This window comes from Prosopis cineraria, unplaced genomic scaffold (genome assembly GCF_029017545.1).
Source record: "Prosopis cineraria cultivar Desert tree isolate PC_DT_omini unplaced genomic scaffold, ASM2901754v1 PC14, whole genome shotgun sequence".
Taxonomy (NCBI): Eukaryota; Viridiplantae; Streptophyta; class Magnoliopsida; order Fabales; family Fabaceae; genus Prosopis; species Prosopis cineraria.
Genome location: NW_026555345.1, coordinates 3509153 through 3521418, shown reverse-complemented (window position 1 = coordinate 3521418; position 12266 = coordinate 3509153). Strand labels below are relative to the sequence as shown.

Below are 12266 nucleotides of genomic sequence, written 5' to 3'. Positions count from 1 at the left end.
GGCCACGCAATTGTGAATATTAGGCAATAGGCATCCAGGTGTAACAAAATGTTTTCTTTTGCCGGGAGGAAATGATCGAATATAGAAGAAAGAGAAAACCACGTGAAGAATTGACAGAAATAGTTACAGGGATTTAAACTAGGAAGCATACAACTAGCGAGAATTAGGTATAGTAGAAGGGTTAGTTTTTCACAACGTGATAAATTAAGGTATGAATTCTCACTGAGAAAAATACCTACATTCAATAATTGATCATGTTTTAAATAAAATTGTCTCTAATAAAAGTAGGGCTTTGTCCAAACAGGTCAGGCCAGGGGTGAATCAAAATTAATTTAATACTGGCACTAAATTTTTCAACAAGTTGGGATCTTAGAACTTATGGCATCATGCGCCCCAACTCTTGTAGCAACACATCCCAACAAAGCAGGGCCGCTGAATGTAGAAATAGACGCGTTCGGTTTCGGTACTCAGCGGCCGTTGAGTACCGTGGTGCTCATCAGGCCGAAATGCACCGTTTTATTAACCATGGAGAATCTCTGCGTTGAATTAACATTGAACGCGTTCAGTCTCTCCTTTCATTCGGCAATATAAAATTGAAAGTTGGAGGGAGAGAGCATGTGTTTTGGCGCCATTCTACTCACTCTCTTTCAAGCTTCAAGTTCGACCATTCAATTCCAACAACATCATTCAGTCAGAAGGGGTTCTTGTAAGCTAAAGAACTCCATTAATTCATTTTAATTTCTTCTTCTTCATGTTTGTTTTTTGGTTGCTGTCTTATTAAAACTGAAAGCAAATATGAATGATGAAGACAATAAGCAATAGACCCACATTCAGCTTGTAGAAACAGACTTCAAAGGATGACCGAATGCTGTCTAATTTCTGAAACATACATACATATATATATATATACATATATGTGTATGTGTAAGTCGACAAGGGCTACGTTAAATGGAATACTGAATTTGCAACAAATTAAAAATTGTGGGCTAGGGAATGAATTTTGTCTGCTGCGATGCCTATGAATGTTGTATCTGAAACAGCTTAATTTGCGTCAAAAATATGAGTTATCTTCATTAAGCTTGCTTTACACATAATCTTGTCCTTTTCCAATTTGATACAGTTCTTTCCAATGCATGGGAAACAATATAACGAGGGAGAATTTGGCCATTAATTAAGCATATTAAACAAGAATAAGTTTGACAGTAAACCAAGCTTAACATCTTCCATTTCCTTGATTTGGCTGTCAATTGTCATTTAATGTTTCTCATTGTTTAGTAAAATGAACCTATGACTTGTTATAAAAAATTTGGCTTGATCAGCCTTTTTTTTTTCCTGGTATTAGGTGAATGAAATTCTACCTTGTATATATATATATATATATTTATTGAAAAGAATATGAAGAAAGAAGTTTGTGTATATGTATATGGATGAAATATATATATATATATATATGGTGTGCATGGCTATTTGAAGAACTAATATATAATGTTTGAAGAGTGTAAATTATCTTTACCATAACCTTGTATGTTTTGGAAAATTTTATTTTTGATAAAAATGTATAATATAATTTTTTTTCTTCACAGGAACCATGCAAGAGGAAGATGAATTGGAACCCAAAATAGGGAGGGAGTTTGAAAATTTAGATGAGGCATGGGAGTTTTGGACAGAATATGGTAAAAGAATTGGATTTGGAGTTAGAAAGGGTACTTCTACAAAGAGTAGAGCAGACAAATCCATTATTATTACATATAGATTTTTATGTTGCAAGGAAGGTCTGCGAAGGAAAAATGAAAAAAGGGCATATGCTTCTACACATCGACCAGAGACAAGGACTAATTGTAAGGCAAGAATGGTAGTATCTCGTGTTGGCCAAAAGTTTAGAATCACTGTGATTGATAGAGAACATAATCACCCACTTCACACAAAAGACACAGTAAGCTTGTTACCATGTCAGAGAAATATATCAGAAGCTCAAGCCTATGAAATGGATCTTGCAGAAGAATCTGGACTTGAACCTAGGGATACTTTTGACTTAATGAGTACATATGCCGGTGGTCCAGAAAATCTTGGTTATACAATGACAGATGTAAAGACTTACTTGATGTGCAAAAGGAAGAGACATATGAAGTTTGGTGAGGTGGGGTGTCTACTTGAATACTTTCAGAAACAAATTGAAGAAAATCCAGCATTCTACCATAAATATCAATTGGACCCTGATCAACACATCACTAATGTTTTTTGGGCCGATGCTCGCATGCTAATAGATTATGCACATTTTGGTGAGGTTGTATCACTTGATACAACATATAGCACAAATCAGAATCATAGACCCCTTGCACTATTTTCTGGCTTCAATCATCATAGAAGTGTGGTCATTTTTGGAGCAGCACTATTATATGATGAGACAATTGAGTCTTTTAAATGGTTGTTAGAAACATTTTTGGATGCTCATATACAAAAAAAGCCTCAAACTGTGTTTACAAACCAAGATCAAGCGATGGCAAGAGCATTGTGCGAAGTTCTTCCCAATACAAAACATTGTTTGTGTAGTTGGCATTTATTAAAAAATGGTGTTAAACACCTTGGGAACCTCATGAAAGATGGGTCACATTTTTTAACTGATTTCAAGAAATGCATGTTTAATTATGTTGATGTAGAGAAGTTTGAAGAAGCATGGAGCCAATTATTATCTTCTTATAATGTTCATGAAAATGGATGGTTGAAGTCTACTTATGATATTAAGGAGAAATGGGCTTGGTGCTATGTGAAGGAAACATGCACACTAGGCATGAGGAGCACACAGATTAGTGAAAGTGTGAATGCTGATGTGAAGAGATGTACAAAGCCAAAATTGGATATCAAACGATTTTTTAAAAGGTTTGACAAGGTTGTGGCAAAGAAGCGATACAAAGAAGTGGAACTTGAGTATGAATCTCGACAAAAGATTCCAAGGATGGTTAATCAAAGTGCACCTATTCTACGCCAACTTGTGCAAGTTTATACCCCTACTGTTTTTGACATGTTTCAAGAGCAATGGGATCTCCAATTCTCTGTAGAATTAATTACACGTGATGAGAAAGAGTCATTATTTGTATATATTGCCCGTATGATTGATCAGGAAGGGGAATGGAGAGTTGAGTTCAAACCTGATACCCATGAAATTTTTTGTACTTGTCAAAAGTTTGAGTCCACGGGAATATTTTGTTGTCATGCATTAAAAGTGTACGAGTCAAAGGATGTAAGAGTTATGCCTGACCAGTATATTCTAAAGCGTTGGACTAAGGAAGCAAGGTTTGGTGTTGTCCATGATGTTAGAGGAAATGAGATTCAAGTAGATCCTAGACTTGACATCACGCAGAGGTATAGACAGTTAATGCTTATGATGGGAAGATTGGCATCCAAGGCTGCTAAGACACTTGAGGGATTTACTTGTGTTCAGAGATGTGTCATTGAGTTAGAAAATCATATTCCTAATGGTAATGAAAATGATACTTCTGAACTAGTCATAGAGTCACAAAATATGCCAAAGGGGTTCAAAAAAAGAGATGGAAAATCAAGCAAGAGACGTTGGAAAGGTTGGGAAGAGAAGAATTTAAAAACAAGAAGAAGAGTTGTATCAAAGGTAGTAAATTTTAATTTATATATAAGACAAAAATAAATTATTACTTATTTTGTATTTGAATTTTTTTTTAGGACTCTCAAGAAGCTTCACCATATAAGAAGACATCAAAGGAAAAAGAAAAGGCCTCATCATCAAAAAGAAGAAGAAAGGATGATCAACTGAAAGATTTACAAGCTTCAGCAATTTCTTACTTGGAAGCTCCAACACAACCAGTACAAATACAAGATTCAACATTTTCATATGCAATCCCTCCGGTACAACATATTTTTTCACCCCCTACATCACAATCATTGTCATTTACAAGCTTATTGGTGGTATGAAGCAATAAATTGGTCACTACTAAATGGTATATATTGTTATCCTATTTTGATGTCATGGTTGTTAACATTTACAAATGCAGGCACAAAGTAATGAAATTCCATCACTTGAAGCTATAGATCTTATGGAAAACTACTCACAAGGTAATGAATAGAAAAAGAGATACACAATTTGCACAAAAACATAATTTTATTAATTTTCATAATGTCATATACAATTTACAACATTTGTCTCTTTTGGCCTATATACAATTAACAACGTTTACATACTCAAAATTGCACAAAAAATGATACTTTTACATCATTTAATACAATCCCTATCATCTAATAATTCCACAAACCAGCACTATAGTCTTTCTTCAAATCAGCATACTACATATTGCAAGTTTGTAGTCTTCAAGCATTAACATATTCTCTGTTTTTTGTTTTTTTCCCGCAGCACCTTGATTCTGCAATATAGTGCAATTCTGGAAACAATTGTGCATATTTTTTGTGGGATGGTCCTTGCTTTGCTTCATTGTAGATTTCTTTCCAACTCTGTCAGCAACATCTATCCTGCAACCAGTATAGAGCAAATCAATTTCCATCCTTATCCATTTATAGCTTTACATTATCTTCTTTATTTTGGAAATGTACATCACACTACTCTTACTACATATATTTTAGGAATGTAGATCTAATTTTTGATGCCAAACACAATTTCTCACTTCCTCATGATTTTTGATGCCAAACATCTATCTTGAAGCTTTAAGAAGCGGGTGTGCAAGTTGGCTCAAATGGTAAGAAGATTCCAAATTGGTGCCCATAACAGTAGATACATCTTCTGCAGTGAGCAAATATTTCTACAAGATGTGCATAATATTTCTACACCCAGTGAGCAAATCATCAAAGATGATTAGGTCAATATTATCCCAAGATGTGCTTGACAGTCAATTAAAATGCAAAGAATCGTTCAATTTTGAAAAGAGAAATACTGGCAAGATTTTTTTTATTGTACTATAATCTCTTTTCCTCTGCGTTGATTTACAGAGAACATCATCTTACACAATGTGTGTTTGCAAGTCAATATTGAAATGTTCTTTCACCCTCCAGTGCTTTTCCCTCTCTATTCATTCTAGCTTGAAAACATTGCCAGCTTCTATGGCAATAACTAGATTTCCTTTAAAGGATAACTAAGAAGATCTAAATCCAGATTGAATGATGGGTCAGTCCTAACATGCATCTATAAAGATACTGCACAAGCGTAATGTAACCTCTAATTTCCTTCCCACCAATAGTGCAGACCATTGAACATCTAAACGCAAGATAGAACTACACATTTCTTTACTGTATATTGAATTATGTGTTTAAAGGTAGGATATTAGTAGTTGCTCTGATCGTAAGTTTATTTCGAAGCTAATTTCCAAACGCGAATACAGCCATCTTCTCCAGAACTGACCACACTATCATTATCAATACAAGCTAACCCGAGAGAAGCTTACAAGGATGTTGAGCTTTCCATGAAAAATGGAGGCAACAGTTTGCATTAAATTTTGACACTGGTGACTTCAGATCACATCGCAGACTGATCTAGTGAAACAAAATCCTTTGCTCCTCCACTCTTTCAAACACTTGTCAATGTCTGATTGGTTACGGGAACATATATGCACAGTTGCTCCAAATTCCGTTAGTTCTTCTACAATGGCATGCCTGATTCCAAATAAAAAAATGAATCAGCAGCAGAAAGCACAGGCCAAAACAAACAGTGATGGAGTTTGAATGAAACGATATTGTATTGAGACAGTTTAAACTAAATCATATAGTGTTTTTGTAAAGAAACAAGTTGCTGAGCATTAATACATGTAAGTGTAAAGTTTATTATTATTCCAGCAACAAAATTAACATAATACTTACATCACACCTGTTGGTTTGAGCTAGCGGTCACGAGCACATATTACTGAATCAAACATAGATTCACGCAGAAGAAAATATCCCATCCACTCAGAGATTATCACGTCAACTGCAAGTTGCATGACATTGAAAATTAGAAATGAGACAATTAAAATGTGTCAATGATAAATACCACCAAAAAATTAAATTCTAAACTTGGAAAATAGATTAAGCAAGTTGTGCTTACCTTTCTCCGGTAAAGTTATATCTTCCATTGAGCCCTCAATTACTTCAACCAAATGTTAAAGATTATTTGCTTTGATAAGAGTACGAGCATGTTCTGCCATCTTAGTTGCTTCTACTGCGTATACTTTGCTTGCTCCAGCCTGTGCTGACCATATCGCAAGAATGCCGCTTCCAGTTCCCACATCCAAAACAGTCTTCTCAACATTCAAATCGCTTAAGTCAGCCCAAAATCTCTCTTAGATAACGTTATAAAGAACAAGCTTAATCAATGTCACGTGCTTCAGACAGAACTGACAACCCAATCAATGGCACAATAAAAAGGATAAAACTACAAATCGTCAATTCGCACCCCATGGTTGAAAATTCAACACAGAGCCAACAAAATGAGAAAAATTGACAGGACAGCACTGCAAGAGAAATTAAGAACCATACTTGGCGATGATCTAGAAAGGAAATAACTCATCGAAGTGTCGCAGAAATTAAGAGCCATGCTTGGCGATGATCTGTAAGAGAAAAATCAACAGGAAACACTACAAAAAAAATCAGCAGGAAATGGCTAAGGCTGTGTCGCCGAGAGAGAGCTCATCGAGATAAAGGAAATAACTCTCCAGAAAGGCTACCCTTGGTGATGATCTGACGGAGAAGGTCCAAATGGAGATACAGAACCCAATGATTGTGACGGCACCGGCGAGAGTAGACGCCGATAAAGCTCTGGTTTGAGAGTCTTAAACCTGACAGCCAGCAAACGGTAAAGTCGACCAAAGGAATTGTTAAAAGCCTTATTAACATGAAAAATGAATGAACGGTTGAGATAAAAACGTAATGAACGGCAGAGATTCTCCATGGTTAATAAAACGGTGCGTTTCGGCCTGATGAGCACCACGGTACTCAGCGGCCGCTGAGTACCGAAACCGAACCCAGAAATAGACATACTTTATGCTTTCTAGCGTCGACCATCCTGCTCATGGAACGTCCTCATATTCTTATTGGTTGGTGATAACCACAAGGACTGCAATTATTCCAGGGACAATCGTCCTAGTTAATTTAAATTAAATAAAATAACAAAGGTTAAGAGCAAAAGGAAAATAAAAATTACCTAGTGTACTTTTTATGGAGTTGGCTTCCCTCCTCCCACCAATCCCTCCTCCTCCCAACTTCTCCACCCTTGGATCTCAAATTTCAAGGGTTGAGATTCATTTCATTATTAAATTATTATTATTATATTAATAATAAATACCTTAATAAATATAAGCTGTGAAGTTTCATAGTATATTATTTAATATTACTCTTATAAATAAATTTATTATTTAATATTGTAATAATACTTTTATAATAAAATGAATTTCAGCCGTTGAAATTGAAATCTAAGAGTGGAGAAGTTGGGAGGAGGGTAGAAGGGAAGCCAGCTCCACTTTTTACAGGTTCATCAAGTTTACACATCCATTTAAAATTTTTCCTCACGTTTTCGAGTTACTTCTCGAATTTCCACAACTCTAATCATTTTTTGCCTCAAAAATAAAGTGCAATTTTTTTTTCCTCATCCTTTGACGACCTGCAAGTTCTCTTTTAATATTTGCAAGTCAAATTGATAACGTTTTAATTAATCCGGTTTGATTATTGCATAAGTTTATAAATGTTGCAGATTGTTTTTAAATATTCTCTTCCATTTTTACAAGTAATTTAATGATTTAAAGCAACCACCAATATTTTCTCTAGTGATAATATTTTTTTGAAAAATATATTAAAGTTTTTTAATAAAAAAATGTAACTATATTAGGAGAAAAAAATTAAATGGATGTGAAAAACTTTTTTTTGTGAATAAAAATTTGTTAAATCTATGCCAATTATTATTGATATTAATTAATTTAATAATAGGACACCGGAAGACTATCGTTGTCCAACTGCCCGTCCGGCAGTCAAAATAGTCAGAATGGCCCATGTGGTCAAATGGAGTTTTGATAATTTCTTTTTCTTTTTTCCTTTTTTGATAATTTCACATTTTGAACAAATTACTTCCAGATCTCTTAGAACTTATGAGTAATAACTCAAGATTTTGTCGAGATCATTGGCACCGCCTGACATTTGCCAGGGTTCACTCATAACATGATAGAAACGTGGATACCATAATACACATTTGATGCTTTCTCGGGATGCCATGTAACTCACATGTTTTTTAATTAAAAAAAAATTGATGATACAAGCTGAATTAAATTTCCTAGAAAAGTTGAGGGAACATGCATCTACTGCCTTTCACTGTCTAGTTTTCTTGCCACTCAACCCTCAAGTACCTATTTTGGAACCTATACCTACTCCTCTGGTCATGAATATCAGTCACATTTTAGAAGTATAATTTAGTCCACTTTACAAATCATTAATTGATAAAATTGTTTTGTTTCATATTAAATTTTTTAAACTACCCTTAAAAAGTAAGAAAAAGAGAGACAGAAAAAATAATATTATATGATTGACTTAATTTTTACTTTTTACTTGAAGGTTATGTTTGGAATTTCATTTACTTTTATTTTTTGTACTTTTATTGTATTAGTATTGATGAGATTGGTAAAAGTAACTTATAAATAGGACCGGAGGGAGGGAGTGCTTTATAAGGTCCAGCAAATGCATACGCTGAGAACAACAGGATCAGCTTGTTTATTATCCCATGATGTTAGAGGGAAACTCACCTTTAGATAGCGAAGAAATTGCATCTCTTCAGGGATCAGGAAAAGCAAACCATTTCCTTTGCCGCCTTCCCCACGAGCTGTTCGACCAACCCTATGGATATTTTCCTGGCAGCAGTGTAGAACCCATGTTATAATTTGGATCAAGCATAATAACACCAAGAAACAAATAATATTGAAATGATTATCAGTAAAGGACAAGGAGTACCTTGGGCTCATTAGGAGGATCACACAGCACTATCCAGTCCTACAAAGCGGAAAAGGAAGAAAATTTACAAAATGTTGAGCACTGCAATTATTTGATGCATACTGAATGAGCCACCAAAGGATCCTAGAAGATAAGAATCCAAAATTTTGTTATCATTCGGCTAGCAACCCTTGTGTGGTCAGCTGATCCTACCAAGTAGTCAGATGCAGATTGTTTGATTACCCATTAACTGTTACAATTTGCAGGTAAATCTTAAAAGATTCATACATATGTACTTTTAATTTGACAAGTTTTAAGCGCATTAATAATTTTTCTCATCAAACAATAACCAGTAAATGCAGAAATAAAAGAGAACTTACCACATCAGGCATGTCGAGCCCACGGGCAGCAACATCAGTACAGAGCAAAATTCCATTTTCTACTTTGTAGAAGTTGAAGAAAGTAGTCGTACGTGTCTGCTGCTTTTGCTTGCCATGTATATTAAAGCAATCAATCTGTATGTAATTGAGAAGGTCCACATGAAACTTCAGAGTTGCATGAAGAGAAAAAGACCATCTTTTTTTTTTTAAGTGATATCTCTTCAAGAAGGAATAGAGAACGACAAATCGTTTGGCACAGGGAACAAGAACGTAGCCCTGCTGCAATCCTTCATTTGTGACCTACATTTATAAGGATTTTGTTAGAGACTAATACAAAATATTGCTGAACAATAAAATTAGATAGAAATAAAACAAGTGGAGACATCACCTTGGTTCTCCCATCGTCTACATCAACATAGATAGGAGTTGTCTGAAATGACAAGCGGGCAAGATCCTCAACCTGTATTTTGAGAAAAAGGTTTAATTGTAAATCTGAGACAATATAAAAGCAGTAAGCCTGGCCTTGCCCATATCCTCACTTTTAGATACAGCAGACATTATTCAATTCCATTTTCTAGAGTTCAGGAACAGATAAATTCTATACATTTATGAAAAAATCACTAGAAAAGCTCTGACATTGGATACTGTTTCAGATGAAGAGCATGGTGAAGATTGGACAAACCTTCTTTGTTTGGTGGCTGAAAACAAAGCTGTTTGCCTATTCTGTACAGTGAAGCAGATTTAATTAGCCCACAGGCATCAACAAATACTAAAAATAACCTTAAAAGGAATAATGAAATAGAAGAATCAAGGTGTAAAAATTCAAATACTAAAAATAAAACTTCTAGTTATATTTAATAAGTATAAATATCTTAAGAGGAATAATAAATTTAGAACTGGAAAAGTTAAAAACCATGAATAAACCACAACCAAGCTAGAGTCCCTCAAGACTCAAGTTTGGTCCAGCAGTCCAAAACCTAAAATATATGATTCAGATTTCAGATGCCCATGCATACTTTGAATCCTAATGCAACATGTTGAAACTCAAGTCCACAGCTATCAGAAAAAAGCATAGTTCTTCAGGTAACAAAGTCAGGCTGCAAATACCATACCATTAAGCTTTAGGATATTGCAAGTTAACCGCAAGCAGTGGCTGATAATGAAGTTCACATCAATGTACTCATTAGACGGCATTCTTTTTTCTTTCTTTCTTTTTATTTTTAACTTTTCTCGGTTTTTATAAGAAAGGATCAAAGGATACTTATGATAACTGAAGTCACTTATAACGGAATTCTCCAAATCAAGATTCTAACCTATTTAGGACCAATAAGGTGAAAAGAGAAAGGCATGTCTACCTCTGGTAAGATTTTGATAATCTGCTTCATTTCCTCCTCAAAGTTTGCTTCCAATATCCTGACAGCTTCGTCAATCATGAGGCACCGCAAAGTCATGTAGAAATTAAGCGGGCAAGGAAAACCAGTAAATAAGTTATAATCAAAGGCATCTAGCCACCGAGTTTCCAGAAACAGCCCAAAATCAAGAGTATTCAATACAAATTTAGAGAAAGACAAGCACCTAACACTTTATGAAATATAAAATTTCAGCACTAAATGGTTATGCATCATTTAGACAAAGGCTGGCTTTCCTTTTCTAATATTTCCTCCAAAATAATAGGACACCAAGCAAGTGATGAGATAGCAGCAGTTGCATGGGACTAAGGGCTTCAGAAAAGGGTGGGAGACAGAAAAGTATGCAGACAAATCAGCCAACCAACTTCTCAAGCACAGAAATACACGATGAAGCTTCCAAGAGGGAACATTACCGTATCTCAGATACTATTAATTACCCTAAAAAAAATGCTTGGATTACTGACAAACAATGACACTCAGAGCATTGTAAAGTATTAAAGAGGTGACCATTAATATCTTAACATTGCTCATTAGCATTAGGAATGTAGTATGAATGGATAATAATGAGATAAATAACTTCATAAAATATCCAAAACTTACCTTCAAGTTCTTATAAATAAATCCCTTTGTATTTTGAAGATGATCAAGAAGACAACCAGGAGTTGCCACCAGTAGATTAACCCCTTTAACAATTCGTCCAGCTTCTCCTTTTCTAGCCGAACCTCCAATAATCAATGCAGGTGTCTGGGAATGACAATTGAGAAGTTCTTTCACTGCAGCATGTGTCTAAAGTAAAGGTAGAGAAGTCAATGGGGAGCACCAAATTATAGAGTGCACCACTAAAGCAAAACCAAGCACCAGGAAGAATTAATAATTAGGAAACACAATAGAAATCTAACAAAATCTGAGTTACCTTTGGCAAAACATTAGGGAGGGTCTTTAGGGCATCTGAGCTGAGAAACTATTTCATTAGTAATTTAGTTAAGATTATAACTACAGATGCAGGGGCGGAAAAGAAATCTCGGCAACATTATACCTGTATTGCAAGCTCCCTAGTAGGGCATATGACAATAACACCAGTTCCATTTCAAGGATTGAATTGAGCATAGTACAACAGCTCCACAGCTGGTGTCAGAAAAGCAAGAGTTTTTCCAGAACCCATCCTCGCAGCACCAAGAACATCTTTCCCAATCAAAAGGGGCGGGATTGCCCTCGCTTGAATCTGCATAGCCATATAGGATCAATACAGAACATTCTTGCCACGGAAATTGTACAAGTATCATAGTTTAATTGAAGAGGAGGGGAGGCAAAATAGTTTTAACAATTTTTTATTTAGTTTAGAGGAAAAAAAAAGGATAATAATTAATTTACTATTATATTTTTTTATATTATTTTAAATTTTTTATTTTTTTATAAAATAATTCTACACTTTAATTTAAATTGTATAATTTATGAAAATGCACGCTTATTCTGTTATATTATCAATATGTGTATAAAAAAAAATTACATCAATTATAATAATAATATTTTTACGAAAAATAAAAAAGGCAACATCTGG

The 12266-nt window shown here is 34.7% G+C and overlaps 1 protein-coding gene and 1 pseudogene across 1 annotated transcript; one reads left to right on the top strand and one right to left on the bottom strand.

The window, feature by feature from the left end:
- Window positions 1-1588: 1588 nt before the first annotated feature.
- LOC129293091 (protein FAR1-RELATED SEQUENCE 5-like) lies at window positions 1589-3942 on the top strand. The gene is made up of 2 exons (XM_054930894.1): window positions 1589-3622; window positions 3694-3942. Exons 1-2 carry the CDS (start codon window positions 1589-1591, stop codon window positions 3940-3942), a joined length of 2283 nt encoding a protein of 760 aa, XP_054786869.1.
- Window positions 3943-4120: 178 nt separating this feature from the next.
- LOC129292666 (DEAD-box ATP-dependent RNA helicase 27-like) lies at window positions 4121-11966 on the bottom strand (annotated as a pseudogene).
- Window positions 11967-12266: the final 300 nt, after the last annotated feature.

What these genes read in the sequence shown, in the direction of transcription:
- LOC129293091 (XM_054930894.1), top strand. Translation starts at nt 1,589, where the DNA reads ATGCAAGAGGAAGATGAATTGGAACCCAAAATAGGGAGGGAGTTTGAA. An exon ending in GAAGAAGAGTTGTATCAAAG is followed by an intron (nt 3,623 to 3,693) that starts GTAGTAAATTTT and finishes ATTTTTTTTTAG; the next exon opens with GACTCTCAAGAAGCTTCACC.